General features: G+C 50.2%; 1 protein-coding gene across 1 annotated transcript in view; it reads left to right on the top strand.

Annotated features, from left to right (window-relative positions):
* Positions 1–21,028, top strand: part of LOC103778347 (interleukin-12 receptor subunit beta-2-like) — a gene marked incomplete at both ends in the record, with an annotated part of 31,199 nt that overhangs the window by 3,035 nt on the left and 7,136 nt on the right. The window contains 7 exons of the mRNA XM_008945930.1: positions 12,371–12,688; positions 13,316–13,430; positions 15,010–15,185; positions 15,379–15,518; positions 16,284–16,428; positions 19,531–19,610; positions 20,588–20,807. Of these exons, the coding sequence (XP_008944178.1) occupies positions 12,371–12,688; positions 13,316–13,430; positions 15,010–15,185; positions 15,379–15,518; positions 16,284–16,428; positions 19,531–19,610; positions 20,588–20,807 (1,194 nt within the window). The remainder of the gene's footprint in view (positions 1–12,370; positions 12,689–13,315; positions 13,431–15,009; positions 15,186–15,378; positions 15,519–16,283; positions 16,429–19,530; positions 19,611–20,587; positions 20,808–21,028) is intronic.

Raw genomic sequence — 21,028 nt, forward strand, 5'->3', positions numbered from 1 at the left:
AGCAGCGGTGACGTCGTTTACAAGTTGTCCCAGGATTTGGGAAGTTCCTGGGGACCAGCTCTTTCACAAGGCCACCCAAGCCATGTTCCTCCAGCTCCTACATGTGCTTTTTTTGGAGCTGTCTACAGCAGCATGTGGAAATTCTGCCTGTAAAACTCACCCTGGAGACAGCCTGGAGCAGCCTGCTGCAGGGGGTGCCTCCCCACCTTGCATCCAGCCAAAAGAGCAAACATCATCAGCCCTCATTGCTAGCAGGAGGGACCAGGGGTTTAAACAGACCCTGCTAGCAGCTTGATAGGCTTGCAAGAATCCCATCATAGGGGTGGGGTTCTTCTCCCAAGGAACAAGTGGTAGGACAAGAGGAAATTGCCTCAAGTTGCCCCAAAGGAGGTTGAGGTTGGATATCAGGACAAATTTCTTGCCCTTGAGGGTTGCCCAGGGCAGTGGTGGAGTCCCCACCCCTGGAGGGGTTTCCAAGCTGTGGAGATGTGGTGTGAGGGACAGTTTTTGCCAGGCACTGTAGGTGTTTCTCTACACAAATGGATCCATTTTGTTGTTTCCTCCTGGATACCTACAAACCAACATCACTGTCCTCTGAACTTGGTTCCTTCTAACAAACCCAAGAGCTCCATCATTTAAATCTACAGAGTAGCTGTTACCTGGCAGAACGGGGAAGGATTCTTCTTCAGAAGCAGCAGTTTCCAAGGCAGTAATGTCACTTCTACATGTAAACGAGTCTAAAATTAGTGATTGCTGTGTGTGCAGGAAGGAAATTGTAGAAGAACAGCCACACACCATCAGCAGCCCAGAAGTGAGATGGGGAAGGTGGTTTTTTTTTCAGCGTCCACATCCTGAGGCTTGTGTTGCCTCAAGTACCAAACCCCTTGGGTGAGAACATTTGTCTTGTCAAAAAACAAGGCTGAAAGCTTGGTCTTGCCTTTCTGCTGGTGGGATTTCCAGCCCTCCTAACTCGCTCCAAGATGCCACCTACAAATCTAGCTGTGACCAGGGGAGCACGGCTCCTCTCCTTCAGCCTGCAGCAGTGCAGGGATCAAACGTTGCCCAGATCTCACCACTCACGTGGTCTTCATCTGTGGGGAAGCTCCTGCTGATTCCTTAAGGGCTGAAGGAAATATTTCTCTTTACATGGGGGAGAGGAGGTATCTGGTGTGCACGGGGTGGTTCCTGGAGAAAACAGCAAGAGAAGGGCACAAATACATGTGTCTGTCTATTCAAACAGAACTATCCTGGTGATAGGAGGAGGGGTGATGGCTTCAAACTGGAAGAGGGGAGATTTAGATGAAAAGTTAGGAAGAAGTTCTTCCCTGTGAGGCTGGTGAGACCCTGGTCCAGGTTGCCCAGGGAAGCTGTGGATGCTCCATCCCTGGAGGTGTTCAAGGCCAGGTTGGATGAGGCTTGGAGCAACCTGCTCTAGTGGGAGGTGTTGGAACTGGATGATCTTGAAGGTCTTTTCCAAACCAACCCATTCTATGATTCCATGTTTCTGTTCTATTTTAATGTACAATACAGCTCCTCCTCTTCCTCCCTCTACCCCATTGTAACAGTTCTTGTAACTACCAAGGGTTTAAAAGAGGTGACAGGCCTGGTCTGGGTAGGACACCCATGATGCCCACCTCTGGCAATGGTGGGTAAATCAAAACCAGGAATTTTGATGAAGGTCCAATACCCTGTTGCCCCATCAAGACCTTGCTTCCAGGTTTTCACTTGTCAGATGTGCTCTTTGCTCTGCTGTTTGTCTTTGCCTGCTTCACCTTTGGGAAGCTCTTTGCATCCCTCCTCTGCCTCCTTTCCATGATATTTTGGGATGTAAACTAGAGTCCTGAGTGACAGGGGTTGAACTCTACACATGCAAGCCCAACACCCAGACCCTCGCTTGGGCAACCTTGAATACATGGGTGGCCCAGAGTTTTGAATCAAATCATGCTCTCAACACATTTAAACATCTCAGGCTTCACTCCCTCTCTCAAATACTACAAGAAAATGGCTGCTGTTGAAGTTGTAGAGGAGGGGGCTTTGACTAAGGCAGGATTTTTTGGTGTGTGGACGTGGTGATCCTGTATCCCTTGATGTAAAGGAGTGGTGGCTCCATGCCCTTTGGTGTAAAAGGGTGGTGACCCATGTCAATTGATGTAAAGCAGGGGTGACCCTGTGTCCCTTGCCATAAAGGAATGATGACCCTGATGTAAAGCAGTGGTGACCCCATGTCCCCTGATGTAAAGAAATGGTGACCCTACCTCCCTTGATGTAAAGGAATGGTGACCCCATGTTCCCTTGATGTAAAGGGGTGGTGGCTCCACGTCCCTTGGTGTAAACAAGCAGTGACCTCATGTCCCTTGGCTTAAAAGGGTGGTGGCCCCATGTCCCTTGACATAAAGGAATGCTGGCTCCATGTCCTGTGATGTAAAGTAGTGGTGGCCCCATGTCAGTGCAGCTTCACGTCCCTCTCCCTGGGCAGAGAGAGCTGGAGGCCCACAGAGATGCCTCAGGAGCTGAAGTCTGGAAGCATTTGGCATCAGGAACAGCACAAGAATATGAAGATAACAGAAACATTTTCCAAGTAATCTTGTGCTGCTCGTTTTCATAGAATCATGGAATGTCTGGGCTGGAAGGGGCCTCCAAAGCTCATCTAGTCCAACCCCCCCACCACAAGCAGAGACATCTCCAACTAGATCAAGCTACTCAAAGCTTCATCCAGCCTGATCTTGGATGTCCCCAGGGATGGGGCCTCTGGTTTTCCTTCTGCAAACGCATTCACCGCTGCCTCCATGCCAAGAGGAAATCGTGGAAGAGATTTACTGGCAGATAAATATGCTGCAGAGGCTAAAACTGGTGAAACCCTTGAATGTTTCACAGAGCTAAATGACAGCAGAAGACCTCTGGGGACTCCTGAGTGCACAGACAAAAGATCAAAGCCCATGTTGTGACCAACACTCGTGAGCAAAGCTGCAAATAAACACCTGAACCAGCAAAAGCCTCCTGGAAATGGGGTGACAGAACAGAGGAAATGGCCACACAATGAAAGTAGGAATATTCACTAAAAATATCCTCTTTGGTGTAACTTCTTACAGCCCTTGACCTCCAGAAGATTTAAGGGGAAGCTGAGGAGTTCTTCACAGGGCAGAGGAGCTGAGCACAACGGCCAAGACTGAAACCAAAGCTGCACTTCATAGAAGAGGATGTGAGAAGTGAGGCTGTGGTTTGTGTCATGACTGGCTTCAGAGAGAGTCACCTTCACCGGGTCAAATCCCCTGAATATCACTCATAAAAGCAAAGAGAGTGGGATTTGGGTAAGAGCTGGAAGCCAGCAGTGAACACAACGAAGAGAAAACCACAGAAATGGTCTGTTAAAGGAGGTTCCTGGATTGCTCCTCACCAAACCAGCCAAGATTTTCCTTAATATATGGGAATTAATTCGTCACATGAGCATTAGAAAACCAACAAACTATCAGGCTCTCAAAGGATGGATGGTGAGACTGTCTCACACATCATCTATATGATTTTCTAGAGCAGCACTGATGGACCCATGTTGTCCCTGTGAATTCAGAGTTCCTTGGCTTGGCTGTGTGTTCAAGAGGAGGCAGAACCATTGCAGGACTAGGGCTGGGATCATCCTCCTGTGCTCAACACTGGTGAGGCCACATCTCAAATCCTGGGGTCAGTGTTGGGGCCCTCCCTCCAAGCAGGACCTTGAGGGGCTGGAGCGTGGCCAGAGAAGGGCAACGGAGCTGCTGGGGAAGGGTCTAGAGCCCAAGTGGGGGGAGGAGCAGCTGAGGGAGCTGGGGGTGCTGAGCCTGGAGCAAAGGAGGCTCAGGGGAGACCTTCTGGCTCGGCACAGCTCCTGACAGGAGCCTGGAGCCAGGGGGGGGTCGGGCTCTGCTCCCAAGGGACAGGACAAGAGGAAAGGGCCTCAAGTTGCCCCAGGGGAGGTTGAGGTTGTCCCTGAGGAACCATTTCTTGCCCTGGAGGGTTGCCCAGGGCTGTGCCAGGCTGCCCAGGGCAGTGGTGGAGTCCCCACCCCTGGAGGGGTTTCCAAGCCGTGGAGATGTGGGGTGAGGGACACGGGGCAGTGGGGACCTGGCAGTGCTGGGGAATGGTTGGACTAGTTCTTAAAATTCTCTTCCAACCAAAACAATTCTATGACTCTATGATGGCATTTGCCACATAACTGGTTTCATCCTGCTGGGCTCATCACTGGTGTACCCATGGGGTGCTGCCGGAGCCAGCGATGGGCAGCTGCAGTGTTGAGGACAGACAACCACACATTGAATTATTTCCCATTCCACTGCTGTAGTATCTTCAGTACTACTGCAGAGCCATGGCCCAAAACTCTGGTGTCCAGGTTGCAAGAACTGGCCACTCAAGAGCTGGAAGTCACTAAGACACTGCTGTCGGGAGTCATGGTCCTGTGCAGTAGAAGGGTTCAAAGAACTGGTCATGAATGGAAACAAGAACATCTGAGACTGGGTTTTGTTTAGTCTGATATCCAGTGCTGAAGGAACCTTACCTCCTTTCAGCAATAAAACCCCAGACTAAATATGAAATCCCATCAAAATCTGTCCACAGGAAGATCAACCCAGAGCTGGTGTGGCCAGAGACCTCTCATGTAGTGCAGCACTGCTGCACAACCCTGTGTGGTCCCTGGGACAATCAGATCTAGAAACTGTACTCCCTTCTCATCACCCAAACCAGTGAGAAACCAACAGATATTCATAGAAATTGAAAAATATCAGAGCAGGCTGGGAGGAGTGACCCTCCAACAGATGAGGTGCCAGTCTGAAGGCAGTCTGTGAACCTCTGAGGTCCTCAAATTACATTCTGTTGAAGACAAGCTGTGGTAAACCCAAGAACTCCAAAGAATATCACCCAAGGAAATACCTTAAATAAAGAAATGCTGCTTCTTATGCTGCTTCTTCCTGAGTGACCACGATGGCAACCACAGCAGGGGTTTTGGGCTAACTAAAAGAAATGCTGCTTCTTCCTGAGCGACCACGATGACAACCACAGCAGGGGTTTTGGGCTAACTCACATTCTCTTCCATGGGGTTGTAGGCACCCAGTAATTGGCTCCCAGTGCTCTGCCACTCGTATCATTTTGAGGTTGGTGACTCACCACCATTCCTTCACAATTCTTCTTTCTCAGGGTTATTTCCAGACCTCCAACCTGACAAAACCAGAAAGTGTCAAAGGCTGCACCTGCTGATTTCACTTTTGGGTTTGAGTTCTGTTCCCTCCAGTGATACTTGGAACGTTAGCACTTGGCTGTTTTCTAGGTGGGCTTCAGCCTTCTTCCATCAGCAGCTCTACCTCTGATTCTATGGGTCTAGTCCATGATTCTCATTAAAATCAGATCCCACCAGCAGTGCTGGGGCAGCTCTGGAGTCCTCAGCACAGCAGAGCCAGGGACCTGCTGGAGCGGGGCCAGAGGAGCCCCAGCAATGCCCCGAGGGGGGAACCCCTCTGCTGGGAGCCCAGCAGGAGAGAGTTGAGCTGGGGCAGCCACAGAGGAGAAGGCTCCAGCTGGGGGGGAGACCTTCTTGTGACCTTCCAGTATCTGAACAGGGCCTACAAGAAAGACCAGGTTGGATGGGGCTTGGAGCAACCTGCTCTAGTGGCAGGTGTCCCTGCCCGTGGAAGGGGGGTTGGAACTAGATGATATTTATGGTTCCTTCCAACCCAAACGTTTCCATAATTCCATGAAAACACTTGGAGAAGAGGCAGCCTGGCACTATTTCAAACTTCTTATATTTTTAGGTAGCAACTTTTTCCTTACAAAGCCAGTAAACACAAGAAGCCACTCCTGGTCTTCTGGTTAAGTTTGTTTTGGGTTAGAAGTCTCCTTTTGATCCTAGTGTACTTTTGACCCTAGATAAATGATTTCATCCCTCACTCCCAAAGCTGAGCACAAATTGCCACAACAGAATTCACCCAAATTTCATTACTTCATTTACCTCTGCTGTATTTTCACTGTCTATAAGGGAAGTCCACAGTCTTCACTCACTGTTTTCTCCTTATTCCAGCATTCATCATGTTATGAAGTTGGACTGAAGCAGAAAAGCACCTCAACCTCCATACCATGAGAGCATCTACCAAGGGTGATTCCTTCCAGCTTTGCATCACTGGAAGCTCTGCAGAAATAAGGTGAGAGCAGGCACCCAAACTTCATGTCCCACGGGTGAGAGGAGTATTCCCTGCCTCCCTTGCTGTAGACCACCACCATCTGCACAAAGCCAGGCTGCTGGTGGACCTCAAACAGCACATCTTCTCCTGGGGTGTAGAGGATGACACTACAACCACCAACAGCCCCTTTCTCTGCTCTTCTTCTGCTGCAGCTTTGCTTTGCTACCAGTGCTGCTCAGGAGCTGGCCACCTTCACCACCAAACATCACACCTTCTTCTGTCAAACTGCTGCTGGTGCTTTCCCCAGCTTCGTTTTCAGAACTGCAGAGACACCCCCTCCTCTCCAACTGATGACTCTGGACTTTCCTTGACATCATCCCCTGCCTTGGTAGGGGCAGGGAGTTTGGCACCACGGCAGCTCTCTGTGCACCAGGACCTTGTTCTTCACTTCTCCTGCTGCACTCAGCCAGAAGGGCTGCTCAGAAGTTCACCCAACCGCAGGGAACACATTGTCCTCTGTGTGACTCCTGAGTGCCACGTGCTTTCTCCTGGGAGCTTTGTGCCCTACACAGGGGCAATGAAGAGGGAATCGTGCTCGGGTGCTGCTTTGGGGCAGCCTTTTGGTGCTAAAAAGCAAGCAAAGAGAAAAAAGAAAGCGGCTGCGTTTGATGAGAGGGGTGGTTTTGGGTTCAGCTTCCTGTCAGCAGGACATAAAACTCCTCTCACTTGGGCCACCCAACGAGCATCTTCTCTTCACTGCATCATCAATGAGTAGAAGACTACTCAGGGTCTGCTAAGCCCGGCCCAGCACGTCACGCCGTGGCTGCCACCAGGGTTTGGAGGAGGAGGAGGAGGAGGAAACACCCACAGAGAGATGAACGAGGCCTCCAGGAGAAACACGGGATAAGATTCCACCTGAATTCCCAACAGCATCCAGGAGGAACCTTCTGTAAGTCCTGGTTTTGCAGAGCGTGGCTTGGGCTGGACTCTGAAAACCCTAAACGTAGCGTGAGTTAAAAGAAGCCAAAGGGGAAGGAAAAATCTACACTTAAAAAAAGCAACTGTTGATATTTGGGGTGCTGTGGGGACTTGCAGAGCTCACCCATGAGATTTTTTTTAACACAAATGTTTTGCTGGGCTCGGGAAGGGAGATGAAGGGGGCTTGGAGGTTCAAGTGGATTCTTGGAGGCTGCAAACTTTGTGCTTCCTCTTCCTGCTCCTGTTGACTGCCTGCCTCCCAAAATCTCTGTGCTGTGGTTATCAAGCTGGAAAGAGTTAATCACGCCAGGGAGATGCTGAAGGGAACATCAGGTTTGTGTCATTGGTGCCCAGTGAAGAGAAGGAAAGATGGTAACACAAGGTTTTTCCATTAAAAAAAAAAATTCTTAAATTTCTTTTAACTAGGGTGGTGGCTCCAGGAGTGCTAAAAAATGAGGGAAAGCAAGAAGTGCATGGAAGAGAAATGAAAAATCAGTGGCTAACCCCTGGGGCTGGAGGCATCTGGGGACAAGCCCTTCTCTCCCAGCAAGAGGAGGGGGGGGAGGAGGAGTGGGGGGTATTTTATTCTAACTGCAGTTTTTGCTCTTGCCAGTCCCAGCAGCATCACTCAAGAGCTTCCCCCCTCCTCTGCTCACCCCCTTCCCTCCCACCACGGGCTCTGGGTCAGGGGGGCCTCTCACCAAGTCACTTGTTCCCAGGTGGGAGCAGAGCAGGAGCTCCATGGTGAGTGAGCCTGGCTCAGGGTCAGTCTCCCCCCTCCCCCCTCGCCGTGCTGGCTGCCCCAGGGATGGGGGGTTTTGGGAACAAGCATTTCCCCCCCCCCTCCCCTCCCTGCCTTGGGATGCTGCCTGTCCTGGGATGCTCCCAGTGCCAGGATGCTGCTTGCCTTGGGATGCTGCCTGCCCCGGGGTGCCCTCTTCCCCTAGATGCCCCCTGCCCTGGGATGATGCCTGTCCCCAGATGATGTCTGCCCTAGGGATGCTTCCAGCCTTGGGATGCTCTCTGTCCTGGGATGCTGACTCCCCAGGAATGTTCCCTGCTCTGGGATACTCACTGCCTTGGGATGCTTCCTGACTCAGGATGCTCTCTGCCTTGGGATGCTGCCTGCCCTGGGGTGCTCATCACCTGCCCAGGGGTGCTGGCTGCAGCCTGGGATTAGCACAGCCCTGAAGAACCATCCTTTAGCAACACCACCTTCCTTTCCCTTCACCCCACGAGCTCTTCCTGACCCCTTTGAGCTCGGTGGCTCTGCTGAGGAGTCACCTCGGGCACCACGGTGGCTGGTCCCCAACCCCAGAGCGTGGGGTGCCACTGCTGGGGCTGCCAGGGGTGGGAAGATCCCCTAAAAACACAGCCCGTGTTGTTCATCATGTGCCAGCCACAGGGCAGTTTGGGCACAAACAGCTGATTTTCACTGGGTGAGATGTAACAGGGAGAACTGTTCCTCTTTTCCACAGGGGTCAATGGGTTGGTTGTTCCTGCAGGTCCCGTGTGACAGCCTTGGAGCAGACACTTGCTTTGCAAGGAGCTTTTTTAGGGGTTAGAGGGGGCAAGGGGGATAAAAAGTTGCTTAAAAGCAAACTGGAGGGGTTTTGTGCTTTACCAGTGATATCATTTCAGAACTGGAGCTGACGGTGCCGTTACAAGGAATCCATAGGTAAACAAAACGTGTGGTCTGTAGCTCTTGTGTCTTCAGCTGAGATTTCGTAGAGATAAGTCTTCACAAACAGGCATCAGCTCTGTGAGCACCTTCTGCACTTCCTCTGCCTTGCACCCACAGGGACAATATCCTTCATCTTTCCTTTAACACACGCACAGCAACATCATTTCCCTTCACTGATGTGGAACACGGAGATTTTTTTCCTTCTTTGTTTTTTTCCCCCGTGTATTTCTGCTCTGGTTGCTCCTGATTCTGAAGGTTCTCTCTGATTCTGAAGGTGAGTTCTCATTCTTTTGTCAACATTTCACTCTGATTGCAGTTTATTACGCTCTGCTGCACTCTCACCACGCTGCATAAACTGTCTAGCACCTACCTCAGCAAAGCCTTGATTCAAATTTGAAGCCAGCCCCCTTTTGCCTGTTGACTCAAGTATTTTGGGTATGGTTTTGCTGCCAGAAAGCAAGCTCTCTGAAGGATGTTTACGCAGTCATTGGGCATTTTCAGTTTATTGGAAGGCAGAGCATTTACTTGAAGAACCTTGGTGCTGTGATTGCTCATCCTTACAGTTACTAATTACCTAGGTGTGAAGTGTCTCTGTCAAGCTGAGGCTCTGTGGCAAGGCACGAACCTCTCTGGCTGAAGAACATCTGGATTTCACAGAACCACTGACAACACCAAGCTTTATTTTGGCTAAGATCAAGTGCAGCAATATGCATTTTGGCAAATCTTCTGTGTTTCAGCCTTCTCAGATACCGTTTTGCTTCAAAAGCATGGGATGGATCCCATCTTCTTCTAGAAAAACAAGCTGAAATAACTTTTGGGCTTGGTTTTATATTAATATATAAAGGGCAAAGACTATAGGGTGCAATGTACCCCTATGGAAGTGCCCCTTGGGTCCAGTTGGAGGTGTCCCTGCTCATGGCAATGGGGTTGGAACAAGATGGTCTTCAAGGTCTATCCCAACCCAAACCATTCTATGAAGAGCAGTCAGGATTTAAAGTTTCATTTTAGAGTAGTTTGTTTCCAATATGACATCTTGTTAAAACAGCTGCAGCTCAGGAATCAGAGAAAGTGCTTGTTGGTGTGTTCAATTCTGAAGTATTTGAGATATTCTCATTGTAGCTCTGCAGGGGAACAGCAAAAAAAGGGAAATTGTTGTTAATGCTGGCTGCAAAATATATGGGAACATACTGAGCTTAGCTTAGGCTGACCATGAATCATTTGTGCCCATAACTTCCAGCACTAGAGTGTGGATTTAAACTGGCACATCTAGACGTGGCACAGGTTTGCATTTGTCAGAGTTTTGGAGTTTAAAACGTGTCAAAAGCTGTTTTGTTTGGTTGGAGGGTGGGTGTCTCTCCGTGAGGGTAAACAGTCATCAATAAGCCCCGTGGGAGGGATTTCTTCTTGGAAAGCAGTCAGAAAAAAAAAGGTAAAACTGCTCGTTCCCAAGGTCTCAGCCAAAATTTTATGTGTCATACTCAAGCCTGGGAACGTCGAGTCTGTGTTAGTCATCCAGGCTGGGATCAGTGCACTTGGATTTGGGGTCATCTGCTGAAAGTCTGAGCCCAGAGGGGATGAAAAGCACCCGGGGCTCCCTTGGAGGGGGGGGTGTGTCCATAAATGGGGCTGTGCCATCCAAATCAGGGTGTGGGATTTTGGGAGAGCTTGGGCAGTGCTGGAGCAGGGCTTGCAAATGAGATCTTGGGGAAGAACAGCATGAGGAGGACTGAAGGTCCTTCACAGGCTAAGTTTTGGTTGTGGTCTTGCAGGGGGTCTTCAGGAGGGAAGGGATAAATATTTCCTTCTCCAAATCACAGAGCTGTCTGGTTTTAAAGCACAGGGTTCTGAAGTACCCAAAACTCTGCCATTCTTCTGCCTGGCTGGGGACAACCACCTAAAAAATCAGCTGCTGCTTCAGATAGGATCTGAAAAGTCCTCACTCAGCAAAACAGGCACAGAAAACGAATCAGAAAGGTCTCATAAAAGAAATATTCTGGATTTTCTGAAGTAGTAAAATAGAAATCTATACATTGCAAAGGATTTTCCTGCTTTTTAGGAACTGGTAAATGGTATTTCTCTCTCTCTCTAGGGAGCAAAATGGTATTTGCATGGACTGTGCCTGCAGCAATCTCATTGTTGGTGCACTTCACAGCAGGTAAGATCTATGGATTTTTTTTTTCCCCCTACCTAGCAATTATCACTTCAAAGAACCACTCAGGCAAATTAAGGGTGGTTTTTTTTCAGCTTTGGCATGGTAGGCTGGTAAATATCTTTCTTATTGAGGAGGGCAAAATGTGATGTTTAATTAGGTTTATACTGTAATTTCTGGAAGAGCCCCTTGGATCCAGTGCTACTGCTGAACATCCTCCTGAGATATTGCCATGGCTTGCAGCAGAAGCCCTGTACAGAGTATAGAAGGAGTTTAGAGGGATATTTGTTCAGGCCTTGGCAGCTGGGGGGTGTTTTTATGCATAATTAACACCACCAGCCTGTTCCATTTGGGTGCTGAAGGCAGTGTGCAGAAAACAGCTGCTGAGAAGCTCTGTAACGATGGGGAGGTTATTTGGTTTCATTCAAGGTAGGGCTGATGGTTGCATGAGAAAACCACTCTACAGCTGGAAGAGGAGAGGAAGGAGAAGGAGCAAGGGGGGAGAAATGGTGCTCAGGCTTTTGCCCTTACCTTCTGCTGCTGCTCAGCTTGTTTGCCCCCAGCATGTGTCCTGGAGCCAACAGTGACAGCAAGTGCAGGGTTGTCCATCCCCATCTCAGCCCTGGGTCACTGGGGAAATATGATAATGTGCCAGGGGAGGTCTCTGTGAGTCAGAAAAACATCTTGTTGCTTCAGCAGAGACATACCTGCCACTGCTTCACTGAAAAATACAGATGCTGCCTTAAAGCCCAGTTCAAGAGAGACAAGGAGCTACTGGAGAGAGTCCAGCAGAGGCTGTGGAGCTGCTGAGGGGCTGGAGCATCTCTGTGCCAGGCCAGGCTGAGAGCCCTGGGGCTGCTGAGCTGGAGAAGAGAAGCCTCAGAGGGGATCTGAGCAGTGCTGAGCAAGAGCTAAAGGGCCCCCGGGGGGCAAGAGGCTGGGGCCAGACTCTGGTCAGTGGTGCCCAGGGACAGGACAAGGGGCAACGGGCACCAACTGGAACCCAGGAGGTGCCACCTGAGCAGGAGGAGAAACTTCTTTGGGGTGAGGGTGGCCGAGCCTGGAGCAGCTGCCCAGAGAGGCTGTGGAGTCTCCTGCTCTGGAGAGATCCCAAACCCCCCTGGGCACCATCCTGGGCACCCTGCTGTGGGTGAGCTGCTGGAGCAGGGGGTGGGATGAGATGATCTCCAGAGGTCCCTTCCAACCCCACCATGCTGGGAGTCTGGGAAAAAGGAGTTCTGCTGGATTTTGCCTGGGGTTGTGGTTGGTTGTAGGATGTCTGGGAGCTACCCAATACTTGCTGACCCCAGTTTAACCAGCCTGGGGAAGACTGGGCACATCAGCATCCCCACAGAGGCAGCCTCTCTTCCTCAAGCACTCTACCTACCTTCATTCAAGGCCTGTTTTCCCACCCTGTTCCAGAAACATGCCACGAGAGGACTCTGCCTGCCACCAAAGGTGCCCACAGCGCCGCGGAGGTCTGCGCCAAAGGGAACATGACCACGAGCACAGCTCATGTCCAGCCTGGTACCAACGTCACCCTCTTGTGCCAGCTGAGCCCCCAGCCCCAGCAGTGCAGGATAGCAATTTTCCTGAACAGCTCTGAACTCAACAGCAGCTCCAGCAGCTCAGTGAGCGCCACGTTCCCAGTCCGTGCCTGGGGCAAACACGTGTTCACCTGCAAAAGGGTTTGTGAGCATAAGAAAAAACTCATCTGTGGCATCGAAATTCAATCTGGGAGTAAGGAGAATTTCATTACTTTGTCTTGGTTTCCTGTTGTACCTCTGAGATGTGTTACTAGCAGTGGGTGGTTTTTCCTAGAAAAGGAAAGAGATCAAAACCAAAAAGTCTTTTCGTAGCTTTTTTTGTACCTAAAATATCCCTCTCTGGGACTGTGCAAGTCCATTTTTCATAAATAAAACTGCCTCCTCAGAGCAAATACCACATTTCCTCCTGTTCCACCCTTGACACTCACCCATCATTCCAGCACAGAGGGGACTTGTAAGGAAAATTCTAAGGAAACCTTCAATTTTCTTCTAGGCTGCTGCACCCATCATCTGCTCTATCTGTGCTGCTTTGTTTTAGAAATAAAATAAGAATAATGGTTGATTGCTTCAAGCAAAGCATGTAGTGCCCAGTCTGGAGAGCTCTTAAGCACTTGTATTCATCTTGTAAAGTCATTGGGCTTCTGCTCAAGTGTTAGACACCTCAACAGGGTGCACGGGTGACAGGCTCAGCTGTTCTCCCCTAGAAAACTCAGCAGCCTGAGTATTTTCCACTTATTTGTCCATAATCTCTTTTTTTTAAAAGTCTAAAACGTCTCCTATCGACATCTTTAAAGGAAGAAACTAAGAATATCTCTTTAAGTTCCTCCAGATGAGCCACGAAACGTGTCGTGTGTCCAGTACGGGACCGACGGCCGCCCCACCTGCAGCTGGGACAAAGGGAGGTCCACGTACATCAACACTACCTACCTGCTGCAGTAAGTAGCACGGGCACTTAGGTGCTTTGAAACCCATAATCATGTCCCAGAGCTGCTTTCTGATGGATCTCCTGTAGTTTGAGCCTCTGTGCTCAGCAGTGCCCGCTCCAGAAACCCTACGAGCTGAGCTGCTCATCGTCTCCAAGGTTAGATAGGGAGATGGAGAAGGGCTTGGGTTGGAAACGGGTTCTTTTTGCTTCTCATTTTAGAACCAACCTGTATTTTTGCTTCCTTTGGCTTGGCTAAGCCTTTGGGGGTGACTTCTGCAGCAAAAAAAGGTTCTACACGGCGTGTTAGGAGACCTTTGGATCTCAGTCATTGCCACGTGTAGGTGGAACCTTAGTAAAAAACTCTATTCAAGCAAACACCATGGAATCATAGAATGGTTTGGGTGGGAAGGGACCTTTCAAGGCCATCTGGTCCAACCCCCTGCAGGGAGCAGGGACATCTGCAGCTAGAGCAGGGTGCTCAGAGCTCCATCCAACCTCCCCTGGGATGGTGCCAGGGATGGGGCAGCGACCACCTCTCTGAGCAGCCTGGGACAGGGGCTCACCACCTTCAGTGCAGAAAATTTCTTCCTTCCATCTTGTCTAAATCTCTCCCTCTACATCTGGGTGGAATGAGTTCCTTTTGCCTTTCACAAATCACTGGGTAGGCTGAACTGGTCCCTGTTTGCTTCCAAGGTGCTGCTCGTTGACCATCTCCTTCCCCTGGGAGACTCACTCTTCTTCACCTTTGTTCTTCTCCTTGTTCTTCATCACCTTTTTCTCCTTAATCATCTTCTTCTTCACCTACTTCTGTTGGCCAAGGTAGCAGCACCTTTCTTAGGAGCTTGTAGAAACCTTTTGCTGTTCTCTAAGTAGAAGGAGAACATGCAGGTAGAGAGGTGTGGATAGCAAGTCCTGTCATTGTTGTGACATAGAGCTAGAAATATGATTTATTAAGTATATTACAAAACCCAAAAGGTCATGACAAAAACATCTCTGATTCAGGTGGAAGAAAACACACAGAGAGGCAAAATGAGTTATCCAAGGCCGTGGGCTGAAGGACAGAGTGAGGACTAAAAGTTGGGTTTGAAGTTGTGCAGTCTGACCATTAAATTGCATTTCTAATCACTAACTTATGTTAAAAAACCAAAACAAACCTTCAAAATCCATCATCTATGGATGACCTACCAACACCTATGCTCAACTGTAGAGAAATATGAGGCAACCAACATTAGGTCACCATCATACTGTTAAAAGGAACTTACTCAGAGCTCAGTGGAAATCCAGAAGTGTTCCCTCTGTTTGCAATAAACCCCAAGCAGCACTACAACACCTTTCCTACCAATTTACCCAGAGGATTATTTCCTGTAAGCACCCTATTGAAGCAGAGAGACCTTTCAGGGGGGGCAGGTGACCTACCTAGCTCCCAGCCCAATGGTCCTCCCTTGCAAACCAACCTTCGGAGAAGCTACTGAAGGAGCTTCAGCCCCAAGGAGCAGCACAAGGGGATGTGAACCAAGCCCCAGTGCCCCAAGATCCAGCTTTCTTGGTGTCCAGGCCAGCATTAACCAAGCATCCTCCTTCTGTTCCAGGCTATCAAATGGGACAAATGTCTTCTGTGCCTCAGAAGAAGGTCTGAATGAGAAGGTTGGCTCGCTGGCTCTGAGCAAGTTGAGTTTTGACTCTACTTACACCCTGGTGGTTGCTGCCTCCAATGAGCTAGGCAGTGCCTCTTCACAGCCACTGGTGTTCACGTTGCTAGACATAGGTAAACCTTTTACTTATCATCTTCTAGTTGGTCCCAACCCTTTAGAAAGACGTGAGAACCTTCTGAGCACTTTAGATCCCTCAGAAAAGCATCCGTCCAGTCCAACCCAGTAAATCCTTCCCCACGTAACCCTCCCTGCTCCGAGCTGAGCTGTCTCTGAGCCTTGTCTCCCTCTTTCTCTTTTGGCTGCTAGTGAAACCACATCCTCCCAACTTTTCAGTGGAATTTGGAAACTCCTCCATGGCCCACTGCACCTTTTTTTGGCACGACGGAGCGCGAGCGCAGCACTGCAGGCTGAGGTACCGGCCGCTCGCCAGGCACTCCTGGAGCATGGTAATCCTCTGCTGGGGAGTAAAGGGAATGATCAACCTTGGAGGTTAATTGAAGGATTTTTTTCATTATTTCTTCCTATAATCAGCTCATCCAAATTTGCCTCTCTCTGTTCTTTAATGCTGTATTTAAGGAAAACTATTGCCTCTGGGTCGAAACCGTTGGTCTAGAATTGCAGGTAAAACACTGATCCTGTCAAAAAACACATGCATGAATCTTTCCTCTTTTGTCCTGGTGATGAACTGAAGAATCAGATCTTCCATTTGACCCATGATTTATTGGAATATTCATCACTACTCATCAGGCGTGTGATTCCCAAATTTTTGTGCTTTCCCTAACGTCCATAGTAGTGATTGAGCAGCTTGATCTAGTTGGAGATGTCCCTGCTTATGGTGGGGGGGTTGGACTAGATGACTTTTGGAGGTCCCTTCCAGCCCAGACATTCCATGATTCTATGAAGTCTTGGCTTCTATTTTCCATGCTAAACCAAATGTGTTCCTTGAAGCCCAGTAAAACCCACGGACATAAATGTTTTACCTCCACATGATGAAAAGAGGGATTTTTCAGGCAAAGAACTGCAAGGCTGATGATTCATTGCATCAATCTTCGAGTTATTAAAGCTGCCTGAGCTCAGGGGTTTCCCCCCTTGGTTTTTAAAGACGTGTTTTGGCTGGTGAGGCTTCCTTTGGGCATTGGCAACTCAGCCCATCACTGCCTTCAACCTTTCCTTGGGAGTTTAATGTCACATTTCCTTCATCTTCTTTCAAGGTGGAAAGCTTGAGGGCTGAGAGGTGCAGTCTGGATGGTCTGGAGCCTCACACAGCCTACGAGTTCCAGGGCAGCTGCAAAATCCACCCTGAAAGAGGACTGTGGAGTAGCTGGAGCACGTTCCAAGCCCGGACTCCAGAAGCAGGTACACACAACATGGCATCTCCTGTGCCAAGTCCACCTCCAACCTTTGCCTCCAAGTGGAAATCTGAGCTCATGAAGCTGGGTTTTTGCTTGCAGAGTCTCTGTAGATCCAGAGCCAGAGCCAACAGGGAAGAAGCTTCTGTAAGACAATTGCTTTCTTAATGAACAGAAAATGAAGCGGCTCCTGTTTCCTGCCAAACAGGAATTTCAGGAGTTTGCTGAGAAGGTCTGAAGTCAGCAGGGCAGGGAGGGGATCCTGCCCCTCTGCCAGCTCTGTGAGACCCCCCTGCAGTGCTGGGGCAGCTCTGGAGTCCTCAGCACAGCAGAGCCAGGGACCTGCTGGAGCGGGGCCAGAGGAGCCCCAGCAATGCCCCGAGGGGGGAACCCCTCTGCTGGGAGCCCGGCAGGAGAGAGTTGGGCTGGGGCAGCCCCAGAGGAGAAGGCTCCAGCTGGGGAGACCCCCTGGGGGCTGCCAGGACTGCCAGGGGCCTGCCAGAAAGCTGGGGGGGGACTTTTGAGCAGGAACTGTTGGGACAGGACAAGGGGGGATGGTTTGAAACTAAAAGAGGGAGATTGAGACTAGAGAGAAGGGAGCAATTTTGGATGCTGAGGGTGGTGAGCCCCTGTCCCAGGCTGCCCAGAGAGGTGGTCGCTGCCCCATCCCTGGCACCATCCCAGGTGAGGTTGGCCGGGGCTCTGAGCACCCTGCTCTAGCTGCAGATGTCCCTGTCCCTGCAGGGGGGTTGGACTGGATGACCTTGAAAGGTCCCTTCCCACCCAAACCACTCTATGACTCCATGAACCTGCTCACGTGTTTGGGAGAAATCCCACCAGGAATTTGGCAAGCAAAGCTCATTCCTGCCCCAGAGGAGGTCACAGCAGACTCCAGGTACACACAGCACCAACCTGAGGGCTGGCTTCTGCCAGCTCCAACGTTGGCTCCCTGGGGCTGACCACGTGTTCCCATAGCCACCTCCCTTCACCTCGAGCTGCACCAGCTCACAAGCTGCAAAACTTTCAGTTCTTCTAAGAGAAGAAAGTTTCTCAGAAGTTTGTGTTTCAACAGAGACCCGTCGGCTGCTTTGGCATCCCCTCCTTTCATCTCCTCCTTGCCTGTCCTTGGCTCTTTTTTTTGTGAATTACTATAAGCTCTTTGGGTTAGTGCCACTATTACTCACCCTATTTACCACTCCTGGCAGCATCGAGTTTCTGCAAGCAGCATTGATTGATGCAGAAAGGTGTGAACTTCTCTTTCCTTCCCTCCCCCACCTTCCTCTCCAAAGTTTTCTCAACCTTCTCAAGCCACCTCAGCTTGCTATGGCATTGGTGGGCATCTCCCCTCGACCCAGCAGGGCTCTAAAACAAGATTTTTAACTCATTAAGCAGCTTTTTCTGTCCCTGGATTTGATGACATCAAGGAGAGGCTGCAAATGAGAAGCTCTGGCTACACCACAGCTGCCTTTCTTTGAAGGAGCTGAAGTTCTACCCATGAGTTTGCAGATTCAAGACTGTTCCTTTCCAAGGAAATCATGTTCTCCCTCTTTCTCTAAGCTTGCCACACACATGAACAGGGATTTCATAAAGCACAAGTGAGAATCTCTTTTTTTTTCCCCCAGCTCTTTAGTGTTGTCCACACATGAAATGAATTTCCAAACCCAGGCTGGAGTCCAACAGATGTGATCCCATTTTTTTTCCTGCTTTGAAAAAAAAAAATCCTTTTTCCTTGTTTTCTTCCCCTTTTTTTCCTGCTTTGATAAAGCTCTTTTTAACTTTTTCCCTTCCTCTGGTTTTATTTCTTCTCTCAGCCCTGCTTCTTCTTTCTCTTCCAGTCACCACGTGCAGCTACCAAAGAGAAAATTGCTCCATACGTTGCTGGCCCTGTGGATTTTTTTGTCTTTGGATATAGGAAACCTGTTCTAGCTGAGGTTGTGCAACACCTCCAGCTGCTTGGGTTATTAGCAGCAATTATTGTTTGGATTGGATGGGTTTATTTTGGTCAGAGACCTTGAGGAACCAAGCTTGGTTAACTTCTGTCACGTTGGCTTTCCTCACGCATCCCTGATCCTGAACTGTTGGAGAACATTGTTCACCAGATTCTGCAGGCAGAAGTTTGGTGTTATTTTGGGAGGTCAAAATGTTGTTTCCAGTCTCTCTGGGACTACAAGGAGAAGCATGGAAAGATTTTTTAAGCTACCTCTGATGAGATGTTAAAGACTTTTGTTGCCTAGAGCCAGACAGCAAAATCCTACAGGTCACAGAATCATAGAGTGGTTTGGGTGGGAAGGGACCTTTCCAGGTCTTCTGGTCCAACCCCCTGCAGGGAGCAGGGACATCTGCAGCTAGAGCAGGGTGCTCAGAGCTTCATCCAACCTCACCTGGGATGGTGCCAGGGATGGGGCAGCGACCACCTCTCTGGGCAACCTGGGCCAGGGGCTCAACACCCTCAGGGTCAACAATTTCTTCCTTCTCTCTAGTCTCAATCTCCCTCTTTTAGTGCAAAGATGAGAGTTAATGCTGCCACTGGGATGTGTTGGCTTCCTTGGGAGCCATCCTGGCTACCAGGCAAAGGGTCAAGTCATAGAATCATAGAACTGTTTTGGTTCAAGAAGACCTTTAAAATATAAGTCCAGCCACCCCCCAGCACTGCCAGGTCCCCACTGCCCCGTGTCCCTCACACCACATCTCCACGGCTTGGAAACCCCTCCAGGGGTGGGGACTCCACCACTGCCCTGGGCAGCCTGGCACAGCCCTGGGCAACCCTCCAGGGCAAGAAATTGTTCCTCAGGGACAACCTCAACCTCCCCTGGGGCAACTTGAGCCGTTTCCCCTTGTCCTGTCACTTTACTTTGGAGAACAGACCATCACCAGCAGAACAAAACCCTCTCTTTAGCTTGTTCTCTCCATGAGCACCATCACCAACCCAGCTGATCTCCAGCTGCAAGAGCAAACACAGGCTCTCACATTTCCCATCATCTCAGGGACATTTTAAACCTTCCATTTGAATTGTTCCAGGGGGTTTACCTCCTTCACCTTCACAGCCTCTTGTTTGGTTGCTTTAAGACATGGTCATTGATGCTGCTCACACCTTGTCCTTCCACACCAGCACCAACTGGGCTCCTGGACCTCTGGTACCGACAGCAGGATGTGGACACCCAAAGAGTGAACCTCTCTCTTTTTTGGAAGGTAAGCTAAGTGACACCTGAATGGAGGCAGAAAGGATCAGCAAGGTTAGAGAGGAACCCTGTGGATCCCCACGGCCCCGTGTCCCTCACCCCACATCTCCACGGCTTGGAAACCCCTCCAGGGGTGGGGACTCCACCTCTGCCCTGGACAACCCTTTCCAGGAAGAAATTTCTCCTAATTTCCAACGTGAACCTCCCCTGGTGAGATCCTGTGTCCCTGATGATGTATCTAATGGGACAGATAACAACCACACAAAATTCCTAATTTGTTTTCTAATTACCATCCCCTCTCCTCATTCCCCATGCCACTGTTTGCTGTGGTGAGGACAGGAGTTCTGGGAAAGGTCCTTTCCAACCCAAACCCTTCTATGATTCCATGATTTTAGGAAAACAGTCTCAACAAGGGAGCCAGCAATCTCTGTGGCACTGATGTTTCCTCCAGGTTTTGATGGAGAAACACCTAAAACCAGGTCATTGGTTACCAAAGAACATGAGCTGCTACGTGCTGTTGGCCACCAAATAACACTCTCAGAATTAACCTCTTTAGTATTAGAAGAGACAAGAAAGAGAAGTTACCCTGGGGAGAAAGTTCCTCACTTAAATAGAGCAGCATGAGCATGTGGGTTTGGGAGAAGCTCCTGTAGATGAGGATCCCCAGCCATCCCTTCATAAGAAACCTCTCCAGGAGATGTGGCAGCTTCTCCATGGGAAGCCCAACGTGGGAGGACAAACCACAGCCCTGCCTGAGCACGTGAGCTTGCTAAAGCCTTCTTCAGGAGGGCTTGTAGGTGTGACACACAGACTCCTCCATGGTTCTAGATTCGTTTAAAAGCAAGTGGAATATTTGGTTCACAAAGAGCCAACCACCCTTTCCTCCAGGAGCAGGTCTGAAACCATCCTGGGGCACCTCAGCTTGGCACCAGCAGCTCTTTGGAGCATCAGGAGGAGAAGAGAGTGACAAGTGCACTTTCCTCACAGGCTTTGAGCAGGTGGGAGGCAGGAGGAAGAATCCTCCACTACAGAGTGACCCTGGAGGCCCTGGCCCCACGGAGCCCCCCTGCAGTGCAAGGACACCTCACCACCCACACCAGCTACACCAGCACCGTGCCCAGGGGGGGCTACAAGATCACACTCACTGCTGAGAACTCACGGGGCACGTCCCCCCCTGCCTCCATCTTCACCAGCCTGGGCACCCAAGGTGAGGGGCTTCTGCTGGCTCTGCACCACGGGGAGAAGCACCAGAGCTCTGCTGAGTGCTGCACCCCTGGACAAGCTGGGAGGTGGGACTGAGGGCACCTCGTGGGGTTCCACCAGGCCAAGGGCAAGGTGCTGCCCCTGGGTGAGGACAACCCCCAGACCCAGCCCAGGCTGGGGGTGCAGGGCTGGAGAGCAGCCCTGGGGAGCAGGCACTGGGGGGGC

The sequence above is a fragment of the Merops nubicus genome, unplaced genomic scaffold (genome assembly GCF_000691845.1).
Source record: "Merops nubicus isolate BGI_N331 unplaced genomic scaffold, ASM69184v1 scaffold5938, whole genome shotgun sequence".
Taxonomy (NCBI): Eukaryota; Metazoa; Chordata; class Aves; order Coraciiformes; family Meropidae; genus Merops; species Merops nubicus.